This window comes from Leptosomus discolor, chromosome 1, assembly GCF_034619465.1.
Source record: "Leptosomus discolor isolate bLepDis1 chromosome 1, bLepDis1.hap2, whole genome shotgun sequence".
In the NCBI taxonomy this organism is placed as follows: domain Eukaryota; kingdom Metazoa; phylum Chordata; class Aves; order Leptosomiformes; family Leptosomidae; genus Leptosomus; species Leptosomus discolor.
The window spans coordinates 64,900,709-64,926,305 of NC_141391.1; the positions used below are offsets into that span (position 1 = coordinate 64,900,709).

Below are 25,597 nucleotides of genomic sequence, written 5' to 3' on the forward strand. Positions count from 1 at the left end.
AAAAACAAAAGTGCGGTAAAACAATCTTTTGGTGTTATTTGCTTGAAATTATTTAACAGCTCCTATTGAGTTCCTCATTCTTACTGGCTTCCAGGTTTTGCCAGGAGCTATACAAATATAAGAAATATTTGGAAAAGAGAAAATTTGAATTTTTGAGGTCTAGTGCAGTGGTCTTCAAAGTGGATGCACACACAGCCCAGGAGATGTGCAAGATGATTCATTGGGAGTATTAGAACTTCTATTTTTATTTCTTTTTTATCTGAAAAATAAGAAAGAAATTAAGCTTTACTAATATTTAATTTACGTATTGATGATGGCACCCTCACTGCATCCATAGGGCAGAGGTGTTGGCAGTGGTGCTCTCACTTGTTCATCCGCTTGCAGTGCATTGTGATGTATTGTAGTTTGTGTATGCCTGGTTATACAGATTTACAAATTATATTATCTAGTTTTAACTAAACTAACCTTCACAAGTGTCCTGTGTGACCTACTCTAGGTGGTCCTGGTCTGGCAGCAGGGTTGGACTAGATGATATTTCAAGGTCCCTTCCAACCCCTAAAATTCTGAGATTCTGTAACAAGTAGCTTAAAAATATTCCTGAAAAGAAATCACAGATTAGAGATAATAAGGCTAATAATGGCAGCACAAATGAACTGGAAAATGGCAAAGCAAACACTTCTCCTAGTCCTAGTATGAGCTCTTCATTATTATGAGGTAAAAATACTGCCGATCTAATCAGAACTAATCAGCGTTGTTTAAAGTCATGCAATACTCAATACAATATTTTACAAAATTTCACTAAACTTAATGATAAATCTTCAGAAGCCTCTTTTAAGCTTCTCAATAGCAAAATATAAAAAGCCACATGCTATTGGGGACACAATTGTTCTTCCTGCTGCAGCAAAAATGGCTGAAATAATAGATGGAAAACAAGACGGTGGCAAACTCTAAAATACACTCCTTTGCCAGCAAATACAGTTGGAAGATGTGGAGAAAACATCACTGAAGATTTGAAGAAACAAGTATTAGAACAAATTACACAGTGTGGGAGGTTTGCTGTGCAGCTGGCCTATGCCTCAGCTTATGGTATCTGCTAGATTATGTTTCAGTAATGAAAAACATGAACTACTTTCTTGTGAGCCGCTCAAAGAAATATGTGCCAAAGGAGATATAATCTCAACAGTAAATGATATTAATAAGAACAGTGTTTTATGGAAAAATTATGCAAGTGTAACCATTGATGGAGCAGCTGCTCAGACTAGAGTAAGGAAGGATTCTGGAGTAAGGTTGCAGAGCTAGCACCACACCTGAAATTCACTCACTGCATCATTCATAGGCAAGCTATTGCAGCCAGGAAGTTGGATCCAGAAGTGCACGAAGTGCTACGGGATGGCATCAATTTAGTTAATTTCATAAAAACAAGACCTTTAAATAGTAGAATCTTTACAATACTTTGTAATGAGATGGGGAGTGCCCGTGAAATTCTTTTGTACTGCACAGACGTTCACTGGTTATTTTGTGGCAAAGAGCTTAAAAGAATTTTTGAAGTTAGAAATGAGTTCTGCATTTTCCTTTTACAAAGACAAGAGTTCCAAATTTGCTGACCTTTTCTGTGGTGAAAGGTCTCTGTCAGTAGTATGCTACCTAGCAGATATTTTTGAAAAAAAATAAGCACGCATAATCTGTCATTTCAAAGTAAAGGTGACGGTTTAACAATGAGTAGAAAAGTAACTGCTTTTCAAAAGAAACTCACGCTAAGGGGAGAGCATTTTGAAAAGAGATGCTTGGAAATGTTTACATCATTATATGATTTTGTTGCCAGAAATGTTGCATGTCACCTATAAAAACTCTCATGTCTGTATACTGAAAAAGCTTGGAAACAGAATTTCCGATCCTGTTTAAAAATGTTACAAAGAGATTCAGTGGGGTTTGAATCCTTATGTTAAAAATAAAAATCAACATCTTCTCACTAGTTTGCAAGAGCAAGTGACTTATCAGGGAAGATATAAATTTCCTAGCCAAATTTCAATAAAAAACTTTGTTTAATTGGTAGGTGGGGTTGAAAAATTAGTATCGTTAGTTAGCACCAACAATGCACTCTTCCATTTGGATCTACATTTTGTAAGCTATCTTTTCCAGCTATGACAGACATTAAAAACAAATATTGAAGTATACCGAACTTAGGACCAGACCTTTGAATCACTGTATCATAAAGTGTTAAACCAAAACTATAAAAAATAATGAAGCATAGTCAATCATATTGTTCACATTAAAAATACTAGTATTAGTATTAGTAATAATAGAGCAAAAAGGGTTTGTACCATTAACACATATAAATTAATAAAATAATCTTTATTTCGTCTTTATCTCATCCTTTTCTAATTTCCATTTTTATGTATGTTTTATAATCTACACAATATATTAGTTACGATGGTATCTGTATATGATTTATGAAGCAATATACATATAGCAGGGGTGCGTGCTCAAATATTTTTTACGGATGGCGTGCATAATAAGAACAGTTTGGAGGTCACTGGTCTGGTGATTAGAACAGTAGCCTGGGATGTGAAAGGCCTAGATTAGCATCGTGTAATGTATGTCTCTACTGTCAACCTAGCATGAAGGTCAACAGCTGTAAATCCACTAGAAAATGTAAGTTGCTGTTTCTCTTGTAAGTTTAGAAAAGGGAAGTATACAAGGAAAGAGAGGGTTTTGGCAGCTTAGTGAGTTGAACAGCTTGTTTGCAATAATTTTCAGTGCGCCACTGGTGTTAGATCTAGTGGAGCAGCACATACCCGTGTATTTCCTCTTATGGGGAAATTATCTACCTAAATATGTGTCACACACCACCCCCAACCCCAGTAGGAAGGAAAGACTGCATTTGACTTTTCATTTAGGCAGACCTGAAAAGTATGAAATGTTCAACACAAATGAGACTCCTTCAGTTCCTTCTTTCTCCTACGTTCTTTCTGTAGCTAATCATGTTATTCACAGCAACCGTAATAACCCAGAAACAGACATCTTGTCTGTTGAGGTCTCTTGCCATCACCCTTTTCTTCAGGCTAAAACAGAACTATGTCAAGGACGATAGATGTGATTCCTAGACTTTAGAGGAAACTTGTCAGCTGCCATCATCTGGGGGGAAAAAAAAAAAAAACAACACACCAAAAAAAGAGACAAAAGGGGGTATTCTTTCAGGTAATTTGATACCATGTTATTTATTTGGATAGAGCTGTCTTGCAGTGCTCAGTGCCCTGCCCCCCAAAACAACACCCTACCCATTCAATATTATATGGCCTTTTGTGTTGTTTTCATTTGGGAAACATTGGAATGAAATATCACTATGGCATACTTTGTAATGCATAATTTAGAAGGGCTTGGGAGCATGAACCTATGAACAAAGAACCATCAAATGAATCTTCCTGAATTCTTGAATTTGTGTGAGCTAGTAGGGGAAAATGCAGCACTGATACAATTTATCAAAAATTCAAGGGCAACTTGTCTTGATATGCCACCATAAATATTGATGTGTAAGGTCATTGAAAAGAAAACTGTTGCAGGAAAAACTGGCTTACATATTGAAAGCAGATGGTTTAGGTAAATTATAACAGTGCGTCATTAGTGGAGGTAATAAATGAGGTGACATGAGGGTCAGTAAAAGGCTCATGTTTGCACATGTTTTTAAAGACTTTTCAGTTAGAATAGGAAAGGTGGAGAAAAACATTGACTTCCCAGATCTAGGATAATTGGTGTAGGCTATGTGTGAAAAAGAAAATTCAGTTCAATGCAGAACGATGTGAGATAATGAGACTGGGATGCATAAGGAAGTGTAAGAGTTAAAGACATTAACTGAAAAATAGTAGAAAGTTGGATAAAGTTTATTGGTTGATAATGAGTTTGAGCAAGATGCGGTTGCTGTCTGCAGGGACAAAAGGCCAAAAGGATGTTGGAAAATGTGTATAAAAGCTGGAATATGAAAGCACAGGGAAAACGTGGCTTTTTATACGATTTATGAATAACAGCTGCATCTTCAGATGTGTAAAAATAAAAGTTTATCAAATCAGACTTGCCTTCATTTCCAATGACTCTTATTAGAAACTGTGATATATTGCAAACTTTTAAAACACGATAAATAACATTTTTCCAAAATTTTGAAAGATGGGAAGTATTTACTGAATTAAAATCATTAGTGCAAGGTTACTGATACTGTATTTCTGGGGAAGAAGGATGTTCATTAAAATTATGAGAGTATTGGAAGTTGGGAAAATTATTTTTTGGGAGGAAGACTGGAGAACGATAAGGAATGATTATGGACAAATGTTGCTGGACAAGGTGATAGGAAGATAATAGGTGCCTGTCACCTCATCATTTACTGCTAAGTTTACACTATATGAACATGAGTAAAAAAATCTGTCTGATAAAACACATAGATAAATCCTTGATGGGTTACAAAGCATTATGTCTTTAAAGTATTTGTTAAGTATTTACAGTATTTAAAGTATTTTGTGTAAAATTCTGACACTTTTCCAATATATGCATTAATTGACTGAGAGCATTTTATGCAGATAGATCTGGAATCCTATGTTTGATTAATATATAAATGTCAGCTGTGGTTATGCTTGTGTTGGTAGGTTTTATAAGTGTACGCTTTCCTTTTAATATAATCAGTGAGAAAATTTGGCATGGGATGTGTATTTCCCTCATAGTTGTTTAGGGAGTAACTTACTGCAGTCCCACACAGCAAGTTACTGCTCTTTATGGCTGGAAGTTTTTGATATGTGCTGCGCTTCATCCATTACTCAAACACAGGAAAATAATAGAGTAATCTGCTTGTCTGGCGAGTTCTCTAATTACACGCCGATGTTCTGAGAAGCCAGTTCTGTATTAAGATGACAGGCATACTAAAATTCCTGAATTCATTTGGTATTTCACATGATGACTTGTGTGTAGAGTGTGTAGATTTAATTACTAACCAGCAGGACAGCGTCACCCTGAGTGCAGATTAAGCTGCTACACAGTCACTTCCCTGTACTCTGGGAATATGTTGACGTTATCAATCAACACAATGAATCTGTCTCATAACAAAAATGCAAATTAACTGAGTTAAATTAGCAGTTTTGTACTCTTAGTTCCTTGCATGAAATGAATCCATTTATCTTTGCAGAAACTATACACTGTACGCAGCTATCATTTATTACATACTGTTTAATCTCTTGCTTTTTATACCAGAGACATGCAGTACAGACTTTTCTTTATTTTTACTGTACAAGTATATACATTAATGTAGACTTTGACTTTTTTTTCTTCATCAGTAAAATGGTAAAATCTAATGTTATGCCTGAAGTAGTGCTGTTTATTTCCATGTGCCATTTGAAGCATATTTCATTTACATAAATAAATTTATTTGTGTGTGTGTATGATCTATTTGTGTCTCTGTATGTAATCTCAGGGTGGACCAGAGAACAAAAATCAAAACATTCAGCATCTGTATTTTCCAAGTTGCATAAATATAGTCATGAATACGACAGTGTGCATAGACGGGAAGAAAAGACTAGCTTTCTACATAGAGAGAGTAAGGAGAAGACAATCATCTTAAGCAAGGTTTTTGATTTTGCCCCTAGCTAGATTGAATTCATAGAATCATAGAATCATTCAAGTTGGAAAAGACCTTTGAGATCATCGAGTCCAACCATCAACTCTACTCTACCAACTACACCCCTAAACCACATCTCCAAGCAGCACATCTAAACGACCTTTAAACACATCAAGGGATGGTGACTCAACCACCTCCCTGGGCAGCCTATTCTAAACCTACCCTGGTGCAGCTTGAGTCCATTCCCTCTTGTTCTATCATTAATTACCTGTGAGAAGAGACCAGCACCTAACTCTCTGCAATGTCCTCTCAGGTAGTTGTAGAGAGCAGCAAAGTCTCCCCTCAGCCTCCTTTTCTTAAGACTAAATAGCTCCGGTTCCCTCAGCTGCTTTTCGTAAGACTTATTCTCTAGGCCTTTCACCATCTTTGTTGCCCTTCTCTGCACTCTCTCCAGCACCTCAACATCCTGAGGTGCTTAAATTCCACAATTTATGTTACTTAGACTGAGCCTGCAAGCTACCAGCTCCTCAAAATCAGCTTCCAGTCTTTATTGAGCCGTCAAAATGAGCTTCCTTTCTTTGCTGCTCCATGGGTTTGTTTTGTTTCTTCTGCCTTCAACTTTGGTGGGTCAGGGTCAGAAAACCTTTGAGTGAAGCTACTAGGCAGAACTTTCCTTGGCTGTTTTGTCTGGAGTGTGTGTATATATATCTGTATGTATGACTACTTCTCCATATATATATGCATTCATGTACACACACACACAAGGAACTTATAAAAGCTAATAGTCACTGTCCTATTTTCCTATTTGAGCCCTGTACTGCCCTGTACTTAACAGTGGTATAGTTGATAGTCAGAGGATGCTTCCTATCCCCATTCTGCCTACAATAAAACTGCCTTCCTAACTGTCCAATGTTGTACACAAATGCCAGTTCTTACTGATCCCAGGGAGTGATCTTTTATTTCCTAAAATACAAGATATGGTTGACCTTATGTAATTACAAGGTTTATTAATGATTATAAAGTAACTTTTAACTCTAACTGTCGTGTCAGACTCAAAGAATTTTCGACAGGGAATTCCAAACGTTCAGTCCTTGCTGTGTGAAGGAGAATTTCCTTCTTTTTGTTCTAAAAATAAAAGGCAATAATTTTATAAAGTGACCTTTTATTGCAGTATTATGAGACAAGGACTGATCATTTTTCTATGTGCTTGTCATCATTTTTAATGATTACAATTAAAATAAAAATGAAAAGAAATTGTGCTCCTGTACTGTTATCAGAGGCATTCAGTGCTTGAATAATTTCATTTTTTTCCATAAGCTCAGCTACTGATGCGGAGTGTGCAAGTCCCATGTGCACAAGCAGATGGGAAAATTTTAGTCTTTAGTCATCAATGCTCTTTGAAGGTTCCCTTCTAATTCCCTTTTCTTGCCAAATAATTTGAGAGCTGGCAATATCAAGTTAAATACCCGTCCTTCTGTACTTCAACCACCCTTTTTGTTGACCTCATTCTGATCTTTTGCATTTTTGCCTTAGTGTCTTAAAAATAGAACTGAATGCTGTCTAGGCAAAGAGAACTTTTCTTTGTGATATAATATCATACAAATAGATTTTTGCTATAATTTCTTTATTGTCATTTCAGCTTCCAGTATTAATTCTAAATTACAGTGAAAAAATACATTCTGAGATTTCTGGTCAATTTTTTCTTGCTTTCAAAGCAAATGGTTTGAAAAAAGTATGTCTTAGCTTATTTTTGTGGCATTCAAACTGGTGCATCCAATTCATATAATTATCCCAATTAATTTTTTTTGCGTACTAAGCAAAAAAAAGGAGCTGCTTTGTGCATTTAGCACCCTCCTGATACCCTAATGCATCATTTTTTTTGTCTCTTTTCTGAGAAGACCTCACTAAAACTGTGCAAGAGGTAATTTGACCCAAGAGGTATGTCCATAAACAAAAAAGAAAGAAAGAAAGAAACACAGGTACTGGGGTTTTTTTGTCATGCTTGGCTTTGGAGATGAGAATGATGGATATATAATTCTTCACTAGCTGCTCTTTAATATCATCTTCTTTTTTTGTTTTAAATGCAAGGCAATTTTTTGGAAGGTAGAGTATTGAAATATTGATTTACATTAAGACAAGTGCATATCTTGAGAGCAAGTTTGGTTCCTGCCATTTGTTTGAATAAAACATACATGCAAAGAGTGGAGAATTGGATATTTAAACTCATGGCTATGTGGGAGCCCTAGTACTGGACTTGAACTTGTTCTGCCCATGGTCCACGCTTGTTGATGGAAATCAGTGTCACACCAGAAGCCCTATAACTTCATTTGCCCTACACTGTGGCTAGTCTAAAGTGTTCCATCCTTGTTCTTGCATCTAGCCAACAAGAGCAAGAGAAAAGATATTAATGTGGCCTCTTTTCTCATAGATTTAAAACCAGCAATGCTTACATATGAAGAAGATACCAAGGCTGATAAAATTAGTGTTCAAATTTTATGACAAAATTTGGTCATACATTCGAGCTACAGATTTTGATTATGTTAAGAATAATTAGTTGAAGTTGTTGGAAAAATACAGAATGATGGATGGAAGTAGATAAGCAGAAATGGATCTAACAAAAATAATTCTGTCTGTCCGATTTCTAATCAAACTAACTGGATGTTTCTGCATGTTTTCAGAAATTTATGTAGGAGTAGAGAAGAAACAAAAATAATTCCTTGAGGTAAAGCTAAGTCAAGGAAACCAGACCTCATTTAGCTTAGAAATGGAGACCTTAAATTCCAAGAAACCTTGGTGATGTATGCTAGGAGTCAGAATGTGAAGAACCACCATGAAAGCTGACTTGCCAGCTAATTAAGATCCAAATAAATATCTGTATGCATTTAGAATTATTAGAATGTTCCCAAATTCTCATGAATGTTGTAGTGCTCAGGCATGGAAATAGCGGTAACTTGAGAAATGTACATTATTTTTTGTTTGATAGCTTCTGGGTTAGTGTATTTTAACTTTTCATCTCCTAAATGTGTGCTTACTTGTATTTTACTTTGAAAAATGCTATTGAAAGCATACTATACTTCCGCAGTGTTATCAGAAGTGTTCAGTACTGGAACCAAGTGGGATTTTATTTGCCTTTTACATGCCTTCCAGCTGATGGGCGGAATTTAAGTCCCCATGGTGCACAAACAGATGGGAAAATGTTGGTCTTTAGTTTTCAGTCATCAGTGCTAATTCTTTTATCTTCTGAATGCATTAGTCAAACAGACTATGCCTGTCAAGCAATCTGTAATATGTGCCATGACAGACTTTTTTTTTCTTTTTTAACTCTACTGAAAATCTTTTCTGTGAACTGACATTGCCTATATTCTATTAGTTTAAGGAAAAGATGCCTTATTCATGAATTAAATGATTGTCATAATGGTTGTGGAACTTTAGTGATTTTAAAGTACTGTTTTTATTATTCATGTGAAGTAATTTAACAAGAAGTACGTTCTCAAATACAGTTGAGTATTTCTGTAGGCATTGGTGGTCTCATATGTGTACATCTATATGACGCTTTTTATAAATACCCACTCTATTGGCACATTTATTTTTTTCTTAACTAATGTGTCACAGAGGTTAAAATGCCTCATTTATAGGTTGTTACAAAAAAGTCTGGTTTGACCGGGACTTAGGTTGCATATTTAGATTTTGGTGCCTGTTTCTGCAACATGGCATCCAGAATTACCATGAATTAAAGAACTTGTGTCCACATGGCAGCTGAGATTCTTTACTTACACAAGGATGAGTGAATTTTCAACTGCATTTGTATGAAGGTTCCTTGACTTGTCTAGCATGTAGCTATGAGGGAAAAAAGCGAGTAGTAATGGCCTAGCATAAATTTATATTAACACACATGCATATATTTCATGCAATTATGAAAGGGTATTGGCATAAAATTTTTGGCACTGAATTGTTTCCTGATCTCCTTTAAAGCGTCTTTTTGGAGATATGCGAGTTCTCCTCTTCAGTTTATTTTGTGTGCCTGGAGGGCACTTACAAGGCTCTGAATTCAGCTTTGGTTCTGTAGTCTGTGTTCTCACAGACGTAAGGGATTGCACTTTGTGTTTGTATTTTTATGATGTGGGATCAGACATGCCGAAAATTTATTCAAACCTTTACTTATATCACAAGTTAAGCTCGTCCAGATGGCAGACGATTCCTGCTTCTTGTGAAAGAATAATTTTGGTGATGCGACAGGCATGGGTTTATAGACAGTAGCAACCCTTAAAGAGTTTAAAGCTCTGAAATAGAACAAATATTTCAGACAGCTGATCATCAGTATCTTTCCTTTGTTAGAGGTGGGAACTCCTGTTTCAGAAGAGCTGCAAGTAACCATTGATTTAAGGTTATGGAAGAAGTCCTGTAACTGGTGCACTGGGCCAGCCCAGTTTACACAGCTGTGCTTTCTGCAAGTCCATTTAAAAGGAAGTGAGAGGTTTTTCCAGTGGTATTAAGGGAAAATTTGTTTTGATGAATATGCCTTGACATGATGCTCTACCATGGAGGAAATCAGCTGAGCAGGAGGATTTGTTCCCTGCATTTTCTCTATAACTACACAAGGCCGTGTAAGGTGTGCAGGGACCATTTGTTCGTGTATCAAATTGCAAGCACGATAGACACAGTTAGATCTTTTCAGCTGTTATTTTTATTTGTGAATTAGGGCTTTTACTTCTGAATCACTGTATGGAGTTTGGGTTCTTGTTCAGATTATTTTCAGATTACTGGAAAGAAAGGAAGAAAATATTTTCAATTTGGAAACTCCTACATGATGAGACTGCTGTTTGCATTTCTTCAATATTTTTAAAAGTTCAGGTTTCAATAAATAAGAATTTACTGAGGAAAACCTGTTATTTTGGAAAAGTTATGCCTAGGTCTTCTATCCGTTACAGTTGGGAGGTGGCGGGGAATTGGTGTTTGGATGTGGAATTTAACTACCTGCAAGTAACTTAACTGCCTGAGAGAAGTTATAGTTTATTATTTGTAAAACATAGTACTTTGAAACTCAAGTCATCAGTCTTGACTGACCGAAATTCCTACTTAGTCGAAGATCAGGCGTGTCCCTTAGGCTGCAGTGGTAGAAACTGCCTTAAAAAGGAGAAAGGACAGGCTTGCAAAAAGTTTGGTTTGTACAGCTGAAATTTTAATTTATTTGTTTTCCTTTGCAATATATGAAAGAAAAGAGGCCACTAGGATTAGCTGTGTAACAGATATCCCTATTTGGGGAATGGTTTTCTATCAGTCCTATTGTTGTCTTCCATAAAGGGAATATGTTTTTTGTTTTTTTTTCTTTTGGCAGGCTATATTAAGGGTCATTAGAGCCAAAACAGAAGCTAGAGCAGCTTTGAGGTGATTGTACTGTTTGCCATGGACTATACTGGAACTTATGTATCTTTATAGATGGCTTATAAATATTTGTGATCCCTCTTCCATTCTCCATCAAGCCCAGGGGGAGGAGGAATAAAACTAAAAATTTAGAAATAAGTAAGCTGCATGGCAGACTCCTAGTCCTGAATTTGCTCAGGCGATAGCTGGCTTTTTCATGGGCTTCTTTTGACTGTTCTGGAACAGGAATCCTTTCTTTACTCAAGTTGATAGAGATCGATTAACTATACCTCAAATATCTTAAGAATCTGCGGTGTCTTGGGGAAGGGGCTTCCTTAAAGATTTATTTGGGAAAAGTTTAAATGAAAATATTAAGACTGCAGTTAGCATTCTGAGAGACAGTATCTGGCTTTAGTAAAATAGTTTCTAGATTGTTCTATACTCAAAAAGAGAAAAGCAAAGACATAACTCGGCTTATGTGTGTCAGTTTATATTTTAGTAAGCAGGTAAACCTGGATTATGACAGGAACGAGTAGGGGAACTGTCAACAGAGGATCTATAATTGTAATCACTAAAAACCTTATTTGTCTTTTCCCAACTCTTCTAGTAACTAAATTGTTATTTCTGTGAAATAATTTCCTGCCTACAGAAAATCTGTTGTTGAAATGAATTGGAAGGAAAACAGGCTTTTGAACCGAGAGCAGCTGCTCAATCTCATTTAATCTTTTATTTCGTTGTCTGTGGTTTGCTAATCTGGAGATGTCTTTGACTGTTTTTGAGCCCTGCCTTAAGAACTGTTCCTGTTCTGCTTAGCATGTTGCATTTGTGAAAAGTGAGACTCAGTGCTAAGGACCTAAAACACAGTGTAGAGCAACTTTGTCCATTTCGCTTTGTTAATGACAGTCAAACAAGTTCGATAGGAGCCACAAAAAGAGGACTCAGCTAGATTTCTGGGATTTGGTATCTTTAATGAAAATTTATGCAAGCCTTTGAGGTCAGAGAGCAAGATCGCATGGCACCATGCAACCCATGAGCACGTGAGGTTTCCTGTATGTTTCCTTGTTCACAAGCAAATAGAACATTATAACCTGATATTGTTGCTTTCTTTTTAACTGATAGTATACTAAGGGCTTTTGAAAAGATGTACCATTACACAGTAACCATATTATATGTGAGAGCATGCATATGTGCACACATAAACCTTCGACATACTTCAATGAGCAAAACCTTTTAATGGAATGAATGTGAAGAATTAGGTCAATAAATGGGGGAAAATTTAACTACTCATGTTAAAGGAGGTGAAATGCCACGAATGTTTTGTAAAGAACTACAGTTAGTCTTCGTCTGCTTACATGTTTAACATCACCATATAAAAAGGAACAATTGATAAATCATGTGGTTATGTTTTAAAAAAATGAAGAAAAAGCGAATTGCCCGAGCTGTTACTGAAAAAAATGCTAGCCTTCCCCTTTTGGAACAGAGGTTAACATAGAAGAGAGAAATATTATATAAATTTTGATACATTTACACACATATAAGTGTATACATTTATATATATGGAGTGTGTGGAATGGAATAAAAATAGATTACTAATATAAATAAGAATATAAAAGATATTAGAAAGTTGGATTTTGGGGGGAATGGGCTGGGTGTGACAGGTGACTGCACAAATTGCACATGGATAGCATACTGTGAAGCACTTGAACCATAGTAACAGCTGTGCATAAGCCTGTTACTAGGAGAAAACTTTTTCTTTGTGTGTGTAGCAGCAGGTACATTAACAAGATGGTTTTTTCTGTGTCAGTATTTTTTTTTCTTTTTTAATATCCACACATATTGCTCAGGCTATATTTTGTTTCTGATTACCTTCATAAAGCCTCATGAAGCCAATGGTGGTAATTCTAGGTAAAAAAGGCAGTGGTTGGGTCATGGTTTCTGTATTGAAAAATATTTTATAACTCACCTGGCACTTTCTACTATATGAATAAAGCTAAATTACTTAGTTATTTCAAATATTTAAATAACCTGCGTGGAACACAACTTTAAAGGAATAATTTAAGGCATGGAACAGAATACAGGACTTTAAGGTTGAATATCAGTGGCTCATACTCAGACTTTCTGGAGTCTACCTGACTTCCATCTAAAATGGATGGATGCTGGCTCTGGTTCAGAAAGCAGTTCAATCAGCTGACCCTTGTGAGCAGAAAGTTCCTTGGGTGCATAAGCTGAAGCATCCTATCTGGGGAGCTAAGCAAGAGTGAGTACCTAGGCAGAGACATGCCCAAATCCTTCCCAAGTTCCTGGGGAACCTCATTATGGTAGGTGTCCTCTAAGAATGCCTGAATCAGATTACATTGCAGACAAGACAGTTGTGATAGTATTATGTCTCTGGACATACAACCTAGTGGTTAGAACTTTGTCCCTAAATATAGGAGGTGGTTGGAGAAGGTCTAAACCCACAGCCCTTCTTCCCACAAAATTGCCTTTAATTGTGTCCATAAAGTGTTAGGAGAATGTCATTTTAACCTATACGGATGAAGTTGGGCTGCTGATATGCAAAATATTGTGGAATTCAGAGAGACAAGAGGAAAGAAATAAATTAAATCTGTAAAGAAGGACACATTCCTCAGAATGGAGATTCCTGGGTCCTTATTCTTTGTCCAGTAATAGTAGGTAGATATATTCTCATTTGGTAATCATGAGATAAGATGTATAAGAAACATCGGGAAGAAGAAAGAGTAGCAAGGATTATTAGCTAGCTAGTAAATAGATGATAAACATACATCTGTTGCACAGAAGAAGGAAGTTTTAAGACTCTTTTAAAAATCAAATATTTCATTAAAGGTTTGCCCCATGCATGTTAAATTGATCTTTAGATTTCAATTAATTCTGAAAAAAAAAAAAGAGATTGCTGGAGAAAATGAAAAATAAATTGATTGCTTGTGAGTTAACGGTATCACAAATTAGGCTTCCCAAATGTAGAATATGGGAATCAACTCTTACAAGTGAGAGTTTGGCATTGATCCACTGGAATATAGCTATAGCAACATGCTCTTTAGAGTTTGTGACTGCATTATACTCTTGCGTTTTGGCAAAGTGGCGAGGGGTAGGTTGTATAGGGGCAGAGCGCTGTAGAGGGCTCTGGCTATGCTCACAGTCCATTCACATGTGATGAAGTTACTATTTTTTGTAAGTTCTTGAAAATCGAAATTTCTGATAGTGCTCAGACTTCAGAAGCTATTTGCTTCTTTCCCCATCTTCTGGAATATTATTTGGGAAGGAAGAGTTCAGCTCCTACTACACCCTGGTGTGCAAAGTGGTATCCTAAATTAGCTAGAAATTTAGCTATACAAGGGTGTGATCACGGGATAAGTTATAGTGGGAAAGTACATCGTATCATGTACTCTACAGGGAATCTGAAGTTGTTCATCTCTCTTCCACTGAAGGGAAATTATCTCAAACTAATTAATGCTGGAAAAAAAAATGGGGGTGTGCGCTCAGATTGGTACTGTGAAACTGTTCACATCTAACCTACGTGATACTATATTGCTCCTAAACTCAGTACCTAATCTTTAGTGTCACCAGTTTTGCATATATGTGGAATTAAGCTATTCTACTCAGTTTATCTAAAATGAAAACGTACCAGAGATTCTACAAACAAGCAAATAGGCAGAAATTAAAACAGGATCAAATAATGCACAGTAAAGTGATCCTAATGTAAATTGAAGTCTTTTGAATCATCATTTCTGGAACCAGAAGGGAAATCTTATCTCCTTTCACTAGCCAAAGGTATTTTTTATTTGGCTGCAGGCTTTGATTTCTGGTCATATGGGGATAGTGTGCAAATCTGGAACCATCTACTCAGTTACTATTGATCACCAGAGTTCACTCTCATATGCTCTCTCTCTATGTATGGGTGTTGTTCTGCATAGCAAAGTATGCACTTCAGCTGCATTTTGCATTCTGCGTATTGAACTAGATGTCTTCGGGAACATTTTTTAATAATATATTTTAAAATGTTCCTTCTACAGTCTTTCTGAAATAGAAGCAATTTATCATTGCAGACAAATATTTTTCTCAGAATATTTTTTTATATTTATGGGATATATTGGATAAAGTTTTGCAATATATTTATCTTTTTACTGAGAAATTACTTGAAAATGAGGATGTGTATGGAATGGGTAAGCCAGTAACTTTTTGTGTACACTGAGCACAGCATGCAGAATTCAAGCGGGTGGAGAAAACATTTGAACTGAAATGGAATAAATACAGAATTGCATTTTGAATATAAACAAGATATACATATAAATTTGAAAACTCTAGTATCAGCAGTCTGGGGACAGTATTCTTCATATTTTCTTCAAGAGCTATGAATAGAAACCTAAGAACAAAGTAAGACTATATTCAGATAATCTGAATTCCATCTGCATCTCTAATCATATCTGGGTTTCTTATTGTCTGGGCTACAAGGCCATATATGTAACAATAACAACCAAGTTCTTTAGCACAATTTTGACCATATCAATTTGAACTAAAGATACGATCTTTGTGCCATTTACTACCTGCAACATGTTCTACATTTTTGTCATGCTCTGTCCGTACTTTTGCTTGAGCCTGCTGCTTTTCTGCTGCTTACTTTGCCTCTCCCTTTCTTTTATTCTGCTCTGACCCCTACCAGTTACCTGTGTGAGCTTCTGCCATGTCTTCTGCCACCTGTGGGATTGACATCTTATCTTTACTTACACAAGTAACTAAATGGGAACTTTGCATTATAATTAGAAACTAAGATTTCAAATCAGCATTCAGGACTGGCCATAACTCTCTGAGAGGTGCCTGGGAATAAAAGAAATCCTGAGCAACTGAAAAGTCTGTGTCACATTCAACAGCGAGTAATTTCCAATGTATCACAGGCAAATGTGTAATCATAGTGAACAGGAAGAAATGTCCATACTCTGAGCACTTCAAAATATTGATGTGTACAATTTGCATTATAGTGACAACCTGTCACACATCTTTTTCACAGGATATAGTGCAATACACTAAGGAAGGAAATACAGTGGAATTTCCCACCTTTCTATACTTAGAATGGCTTTCTTGCTAAAGGACACTGGAGTCTGCTAGTGGGTATAACCCACATGACACCAGCAACGGGGGTCTGCAAGCAGAGCTGGAGTGAAAGAACTGCCCAAGCGGGGACTGAGCAGAGGACTCAGGGGGAGTTATACCTCTGGCAGGACTGTGACCAGTGAAGGAGCCTTGCCAGAGCAGTGGAGGAAGAAACAAGCAGCCTCCAAAGAGGAGGAACCACAACATGCTGATCCAAATCTCCCTCACTGCCCACTGCAGGCACAGTGTGCGGGCAGCAAGAGGACTGGAGACGGGAAGGGGGAGGAGCAGTGCCTGGAGAGGATTCCAAGTGTAGTTCTCTAAGTGTTTGTTTGTTTGCCTGTTTCTATTTTTCGGTAGCAGAATCAGTAATTAAAAATTTGTTAGTTGACCAATAAATTAAGTGAAATTCCCCAATGCAAAACTTGTTTTATAGCCAGTGACGGACTTCACAATTCACAGTGTTTGTAGCTATTCTCAAAACGTTTGATACAGTTCTTAAAATTTGCTGAAGTTGGATGAGTCAAACAGCCTTCTCCAGTGACGTGGCTAGCTTCGTGGGTGAGTGGTGAGAAATGGATGTCATTTGCCTCTATTTTAGTAAGGCTTTTGACACTGTCTCCCATGGCATCCTTATAGACAAAATATGGGTTAGGTAAGTAGGCGGTGAGGTGGATTGAAAACTGTCTGAATGGCCAGGCCCAGAAAGTTCTGATCAGCAGTATAAAGTCCAGCTGGAGGCAATTCACTAGTGGTGTAACTCGCAGGTTAATAGTGGGTCTAGTCCTATTCAAGGTTTTCATTAAAGACCTGGACAGTGAGACAGAGCACACCCTCAATAAGTTCACAGATGATACAAAACTGGGAGGTAGGGATGATACACCATATTAAAAATACTTATTATTAAAAAACACAAAATATTTTGTTTTGAAACAAGATACTACTTTTAAATGTGCACCATTGTCCAGAATTGCTTCTTTACCTGAATTCTGAGAGCTTCTTCTACCTCTACTGCCATAGCTTTTACCAATGTTGACCTTCTGTTTGGGAGCAGTAAAACCAGTTCTTAAGAAACTAATTAATATAGAATTACCCAATAGAAAATACTTGGAGCTGAGTAATTCCATGTTATGTCCTTATTCAGTGACATTACGTCTCAGAGTGGAAGGAAAAGTGTGCTGCTGGCCAAGTTAATGATTGTACTTTTACTGATTTTAATATGTCAAAGGTCTTTTGGTTTCTTAATAAGGAAGAAAATGTATGTAGGTTTGTTTTATTGTTATCCTTCTGACCTTCTTCTGACATTGCCTGGAGATTATTTGCATGCAGGGGAAGACAGGTACCTTCAAGACTCTGTGCTTTTTTGTTGTATGCAAGTCAACTAGATACCAAAATGTGTCACTTCCTTGATTCTATGATCACCAGCAGACTCTCATGGGTCAGTGACTAAAAAGCAAAACGAAAAAAAAAATCGTATTTCCTAGTAGTGGAACAAGTGCAATAAATAGTTGTTAAACCATTCTGCAAGAATATTATGATCTTCAAAACCATCCTTTATTTGATTTTTGATCATCCTTTGAATTTTGTCTGGCAGGACAGGCAAGTAGAAATTTATTTTTGTAGCATTATAATGAATATAAGATTTTATACCTTGTAAGTCCCTTCCCTTATAAGTCTCCTTCCATTCCTTTTCACTAAGTGTGAGAGTCAACTCCTGTCATCTAATCTCAATTAACAATTTAAAAGGTATGCATCTAAATTTGCTCTCTAGGTTCCCCTTACAAACAGTGCAACAAGACAGACTCTAAAAGTAGTATATTTTGTAGCAGGTTAGTTTGTTTTGCTGTATAGGACACTGTCTAGTAGAATGTCTGAGGAGTTTGAGATAGCTGAGGTGAGTCATTCATTGATGTCTGTCCGTCCCTTCATGACTATGATGGGAACTCAGATCACCTCAGACTAGCAGTCCAGTTTCAACACCCTAGGTTTGATGTTATGAAGTCTACAACAATTCACTAGTTTTTCATGTCATATTTCACTGAGCCAGGAGCTGAGCCCATTACAAGTTTTTCTTTGATACAGTACTTACAGAGTAAGCTCCTGAAAGAAGCAGTCGTACCTTCTATTAATAATTCTTTATTACAGTTAACCTCTGCTGCTGTGGTTTTAAGAAAAGCTGTCCTCATTTTTATTAGCTAAACTTTTTATCATACAAGCTGGTAAGAAAAATAATTAAATTTACCAGAGGTCACTCTTATTTCATAATTCCTTGCAGTTAAAAGCCATACAGGGAACACTTGAAGTTAATTAAATTTATGGCCTCTTAAAGAAGATACATGACATTTTACCTTACAATGGTAAGGTAAACTTTTGTGTCTGCCAGACATTTGTAATATTTTTAAGGATAAGATGAGAGCTTTCTTACGTCAAAAAAAAGTAATTTAAAATTGGCCTTCATAGTGCAAATTTTTACACTGACAATTTTTAACACAGAAAATGCAAGTTTTCTTGTCGTGCTGGTAGTTTCTTTTCAAGCATCTCATTAATCTATTTCCATCCTCCCTGCCCCCACCCCCAATAGCTCCTTTTAGTTGCCTGTCCTTTTATTGAATTTTGAATGAAACTTACAGAAATGTCAGCATGTCTCCTTTCGGGACTACAGTTGAAATTATCAAGCTCACTTTCACTATCTCCAGTTGGTGACAAATGACAATTCTATTTAGCAAGGGATGGTTCTCTTTGAGGTTGGATTGATGGATGAGGGCATAAGAGGTTGGGCTGGCTGACAAGGTTACCCTTACCAGCTGTCTACCCATCTCTACTGCATGGGTGTCCATGCTGCTTGTCAATCAGCTTTTGAACCACTGCTGTTTACTGTGTAGTGTTTTAAGGCAGACTGTGATTGGTGACAGCTTACTTTACTTGAAAATGCTGTGATGCAAATGGTGGTGGTTCCAAAACTCACTGATGAGCAGCTCAGACATCTGTGCAGTAAAGGCAGGCTGGACACCTAGGTGGCAACAGCATCAGCTGTCCCAAGAAAAGCCAGCCCTTTTTGACAATCAAGAATTTTATTTTGTCTTTGCTTTTTTGTACGTTTTGTTTTGTTTTGTTTTAGGTTATAATCAGCCTGCTGCCTAAGAACCCCAGCTTTGAAGTGTTTTTGAATGTGAATGTATAAGAACCTCAGTAGTGTTTTGAGATTTCACTACAAAATCCTATTTTTTTTTAAATTGTTGTCTGTAGGCTGGAGCAAATGTGCTGCTGCAAGATGTTAACGGAAACATTGCACTTGATTATGCCATAGAAGGGACTGAATCTAGCAGCATCCTTCTGATGTACTTGGAAGAGAATGGTAAGTCAGCTCTTCAGCTTCTGGAATGTTTTTATTGAACATGACATAAAAATGAAAAGGATCAATATTGACTTAATGTAAGTCAGCACTGAAGCCAACGGAACTGTATTAGTCTGGAGATGAAGAAGAGGAAGGTGATTTGGAATCACTTAAGTTTTCAGTGAATTTAGATTGGAACAACTAACAAAGATTAGTGGCAGTGGTCATGTCAGATCTGCTTTTTTCCCACTCATAGGGAGATACAAGAATGTGAATTCAAAGCAGAAAAAAGGCAGTAATGCAGAAGCTTTTGAAACAACTAATTTAACAGTGTGAGGACCAGGTTTCCCATTTTGTTTCATTTCATATGTGAGTTTTGTATAGCCTCAGAGTATATTTTTTTCCAGTGACAGACTGTTAAATAAATAAATCTCTGAAAATCATTGAAATGGAAATATATATGAAACTTTATCACTGTTGTGGTTTAAACCTGGCCACCAGCCAAACACCACACAGCCGCTCACTCACAGGCTCATCTGTATTATTTCATAATTCCTTGCTACTACTTCCCAATTACTTATTCAAAAATATCAATTTTGTTTTGTCTTAAGAAAATACTGTATCTAGATTTCTATTATGAAGTATGCTTAATATGTTATAGATGACAGGAGCTGTATTCAAAAAAAGGGTTTGTTATTCACCAGTTCCAAACTTAGATAAGGGTTCTAAAGTGAGATTTCAGTGTTACATCTTTTCCAGTAAGTAGGAGAGGCGCCATTCCTCATTAAGCAATGATTCTGTGAATGTGGGAAGTTTCCAAAGAAAAAAAACTTAAACATTATGAAGGTGAGATCTACTGCTACTAACTCTAGAGAGCTAAGGCTGAACTAATTTTTCCAGACCTTTTATTTTGGTCAATAGAGAGAAATGGGAAATGAATTTATTGTTTCAGCTCTTTCTAACCTGGCTAGGTGAGGAGAACTGACTTCCAGGATGGTTTCTTTTGCTGACTAGTAAGAACTTAGGTTGACAAGTAGTGGTTTATTGGTCTTAGTATTAGACTGTTAGGGTAGATCAATCCTACCCTTTAACTGCAGTACTGCTTGAAATCCTTTGGGTGGTCAATGACAAAATGCCCATGACAAAATGCCAATCAACTTTGCTTGGTCTGTTGCTGTTCTTTTTATAACAATAAGCAGCTCAAAGTACCCTTATTTCACTCTTAGTTTGTGAAATTTAATTAGTATCTTCTGAAAAATTTGTATAGCCTACCATGGTTAATAGTAATTGAGGAGGGAATTCTTGAAGGAAATAAAGCTGTCTGGATAAGTATGAATTACTTTGAATTGTCCAGACTGTTTTTGTGAAGCCTTCGTCAGTGCAGTAATCCCCATGCATATCTGCATATGCATACCCTAACACAGAGCAATGCCATGGCCAAAAATCTTGGAGCATTAGCTCATCCTATAGTAAATACCATCTTCAGCCTGTAGTGTTGTTAAATACCCGCCTATAGTCTCATCCTTTAAATACAAAGTATAAGGCACATTTCCCTAATCTCTGTACTTCCCTGCATTCCTACAAGGTGTCCTTAATGTTCTGCATTCAGTTATGCAGGCTGGTTTACAACATTAAGAAGAGATTCCTGTGTAAAATAGACTGTGCTCCAATCATTGTCTCTAATTGCAGAGTTCACAGAGAAAAATAAAATTAAGTGCCTTATGACTCAGCTAACAAGAAAAAAAATAAAAGAGTAGGCTGCCCAGGGAGGTGGTTGAGTCACCATCCCTTAATGTGTTTAAAGGTTGTTTAGATGTGGTGCGTGGTGATATGGTTTAGGGGTGTACTTGATAGAGTGGGGTTGATGGTTGGACTCAATGATCTCAAAGGTCTTTTCCAACCTGAATGATTCTATGATTCTATGAAACAAAGTAAGATTGGAACAAGTAGCTTTGATGCTACAGAAAACTTTGTTAATTGGGGACATTAAAGTTCTTAGAGGTCTTGGGTGCTTATAATTTCTTACAGATTTCATCACTGAGGTAGTTCACTGTATCTGTTTAGCTGCACTACAGATCTTAGTGAGCGCCCAGAAAGGCAGTGGAAGCCACATCCCTGGAGACATTCAAGGTCAGGCTTGATGGAGCTCTGAGCAACCTGACCTAGTTAGAGATGTCCCTGCTTATTGTATGGGGGCTGGACTAGATGATCTTTAGCGGTCCCTTCCAAGCCAACACATTCTATGATCTATGAACTCCCTCTTCATTGTCGAAGATAACCTAATTTACTCTGCGGAAGGTCTAGAGCCATAGTTGATAACAATAGCCTTAGATGCATTTAGTGATTTATATATTTTAAAATATTTTTTCATGTTTACTGAAGTTAATTATGTCTTTGAGTTCTGTTTGTACATGATCTGTTAGGGCACAGGAGTATCACAAGTGCAAAATAAAGTTAATCCTCTAACAACTGCCTGAAAGCTTTCATACTATATTCTTGTTATAGAATATAGCTCATCAGGACATTATATGGAGATTATATTGACAAAGTCTACATGAAATTCTGTGTATTTAATTAAAATATTCTCTTTTCCTGTACAGAAATCAGCTTTTACATTATTTTATGTAACTGATATTACATTGTATACTGAAACTAGTTGTTGACTGAAGAAAGGAATAAGCAGACTTCACTTACCTAAGAGAAAACAAGTTGAGGTACATACCCACTGTATATTAAGAGCATCCACTGTGTTGAGTGGTAGTTCTAGTAGTCACTGTAGGTGTCATTTAAGATATCACTAATCAAGGGTAGGGAAAATATAGCATGCAATTTCATATTTAGAAAAGTGGTGGAAATAGCTTAACTGTGTGATATTTGATCATGTCCTAGGAGCACTCAGAAGCCTAGTTTGCTGCTGAGCTCCAGGACTTTATTGGGGTTGATTTATCTAAATCAAGTGTCTCGTAGTCACTCTGCAGCAAACCCTCCTTAGAGCAAAAGAGATGCTTCAAAGGTAGTGTCTGTAATGGGTCATGTAAATTAAGATCTGAACTGCATGCTTCTTTCCAAGTGCTATGAAGGGAGCCCGGAAGGGCTAGAGACGTAGAAGCCTGCTACATAGGATGGGATTCAGTTTAAAGTTATGATATTTAAATTTACAAGTCTATGTGTAGGTGCCTACATGTTAGCTTTGGTGTCTAAATTCCTATCACTGTTGGTAGAGTTCTAGGAAATACTGCCACTAGAGAGCAGAAGGGTTATTCATTTGACCAACCGTTAGGAAAACACCAGTAAACACAGTTAAATTTGTCTGCGTCAAGATATCATTGGCTTTACATGTTACTGGTCTTCCTGTTTTGCTATGAAAAGAAAGTCATGACATTTCAGGATTTTGAAAAATAAGAGGCCATCCGCTACAACATCCAGCCAAGGCAAGGCCAACTGAGAGTAGCCCAGGTTACCTAGGGCCATGCTGGGTTGGAGATTCTATGATCTCTCTGGGCTCCCATTCCAGTGCTGAGTCATCTTCATGTTATTTTTTTTCCTTACGATTTTCAGTTGAAATTTTCTTTGTTGGAACTGACACCTGTAGCCTCTTGTCCTTTCATTATTTACCTCTAGGAAGTGTCTCCCTCCAGAGATGAAATTAAAATATTGGGAAGTGTAAAAAGGTTGGGGTTTTTTTTCCCATTATTTGTCCTGTTTTACTCTGAACCTGGTTGATTATTGGAATCACTGAGAAAGTACACCTGGCACCTTCTGTAACCTTTCTTTAAATTAGTATCAGCTTTATATTTTAAGGCAAAGCTTTTGTTGTATTAATGCCATTTTAAAAAATCAAACTTTAAATGACTGCTAGTGTGTGCTCTGTGCCTTTAGATACAGAATGTTCTACTGTAGATGCGTGTCACTGAAACTCTGATTATGGCATGTGATCCTTACTTTCCTCCTTTTCCTTTTGGGCAGTTTTAAATATTTAATGTTTTGAAGAATGCAACATTTTTGTTTCCTTCCTTTCTTGGTATTTAGTTGCATATTGCCTTAGATGACTCAGATATAAACTACAATTGAGTGGCAAAGGTTTCTTGGATCCGATTTGACGAGTGAAGGGAGGTGACACATTCACCATGTAATTTGTTTCCAAAAAAGATGTGTACATTGAGGTAGTGCTACAGAAACTCTTAAACAGATCTAGTAACCCAACAAGGGGGAAAAAATCATATTTCATTTCTTCAGTACACTCAAGAAAAGCAATTGATACAGATCAATGTATTTCATAAAAGTACTGCTTTAGACTTTCATATTTAAAACTATGAAAGTCTTTTCAAACACATTAAGGAATAATTGCTAACATACTACAATAAGAACCAACTAAAATGTCAACATATACAGATTGTTAGCACTAAACATCAGTGAATTTAAGCCAAAACTAAATACTCTGATATATTTTCTGTTTTAGAACCATATGCAATGTTATCTTGATTTCTGCTTACAAATTTCCTGTTAATAGAATGGTTGCAGTAGGTTGCAAGAAAAACAAGCAACCAGAACCAAACAACCTTGGGGTGGTTCAAAGTTTTTTTCACTCTGATTCTTACTGATTGGGAACCACCTACTCATAAGATTATCACATACAAAAAATTTGTTTCTTTTCTGTGGAGAGCTTGATTAATTGATGATAGGTATTAGGTGATGATGTTGCCAGTGAGAACAGAGGACCAAATGAGAAGTTTCAGTAGGTCCCTTCAAGTCCTAAAAGTGAAGCAAACAGAACAACGTGACACATTGAAAATATTATAGTTGAGAATGTTCATCTGTCTTCCTTTGCCCTTTGTGTTTTCTAATATAAGCTTGAATAAGTTACCTTAATTTTTACATTTTCTACTCTTGGGGAACTGACTTTGAAGTCTTATACTCCTCTTAATATTTGTGTGTTTCCAGCACGCAAATGTGCGGGCATTTGAAAGTAAATTAACGAAAAAAGTCCGTCATATGGAAACGTTTTGTTACCCATATGTTTATATCAAAGGGAAAACCTTTAAACTCACCATGCAGACTTTTGGCACTTGAATTAACATCTTAAGTTATAGCCAGTAGTTTATGATGTACTTTGTAACTGACACTAGAAGGAAAACAGGCACCTCCTTGACTAATAGGCTTTGCAAAGATTTGGAAAAAGATTGTGAAGAACATCAGAAGCTGGGGATGCCCTTTTATATCCTTTCAAACAACTTACAGATGAACAATCTAATTCTATTACCACCAGAAATAAATTATAATTTTTTATAAAATTCCTGAAACTATAATCTTTAGCAAGTTAGAAAAAGAATTCCAGTGCCCAGAGTGCACCCACAGGCCCTGCAATGTGTTCTCCCCTAACCCCAGGATGCCTGTGCTCAAAGCCAGCTCTGATATGGTACAGCCATGTAACTTGGGAGCAGTCAGCTAAGGAAAGAGTTAAGTTGTGAGGCATAGCTGGGAGAAGCCTTGTCTTGATCTTTCACCCATCCTTTGGCTGGGGAGCCACATTTAAGCTCAGGTCCTTGCCCTTGGTCCTTGTTTGAGGTATCCCTATGCGTAGCGATGAACCTTGCTGATCCCAACCCTGAACTACTGACTGGCTTCCTGGCTTCACCCAATTTGTCTGGATTTGTTGCTAGAGGCTTTTCTGACAATCACAGGACCCTCAGTTGGCCCTGATTCCCATCACCAGACCTGCTCGATTTTCTTGTTCGGGTACTGTGGAGCTGTGTCCTGGTCAGCAAGCACACAGCCCTGCCTGCCCTGTGTTCACCCTCAGCTCCTGGCTCCCCGGCACGTGTTGAGTAGCCTGCTTTTACTGCTCTCTCACAACAGCACCTAGACATAACACATTAAGATCTTGCAGAGAATTCCTGAGTATAGAATACCATACATGAAGAGCTTGTTTCAGACATGATGCTTATAGCAAGTAACCAGAGAAAGTGATACTGTTTTCCTTCTGTGTTCTAGTATTAATATTACAAATAAAATAATAAACGTGCAAGACATCCACGGATGAATGCTTTAGTATTAAGCCTTGAGATTGTGCCAGTCTGTTAAAATAAATTACAAAAATTACTTTTTTTTTTTTCATACAAGTTAAGAGATACAGAGTTTATTTAACTGATTTTAGCTGGAAGGGTCATCAACATCCTTATTATAGAAGAGAGGAAAAAAAAAGC

At 36.9% G+C, this 25,597-nt stretch overlaps 1 protein-coding gene across 1 annotated transcript in view; it reads left to right on the forward strand.

Annotated features, from left to right (window-relative positions):
* The window catches only part of MYO16 (myosin XVI), a 299,406-nt gene that overhangs the window by 47,537 nt on the left and 226,272 nt on the right, over positions 1-25,597 (forward strand). Inside the window, exon 4 of the mRNA XM_086482083.1 lies at positions 19,307-19,415. Within this exon, the coding sequence (XP_086338209.1) occupies positions 19,307-19,415 (109 nt within the window). The remainder of the gene's footprint in view (positions 1-19,306; positions 19,416-25,597) is intronic.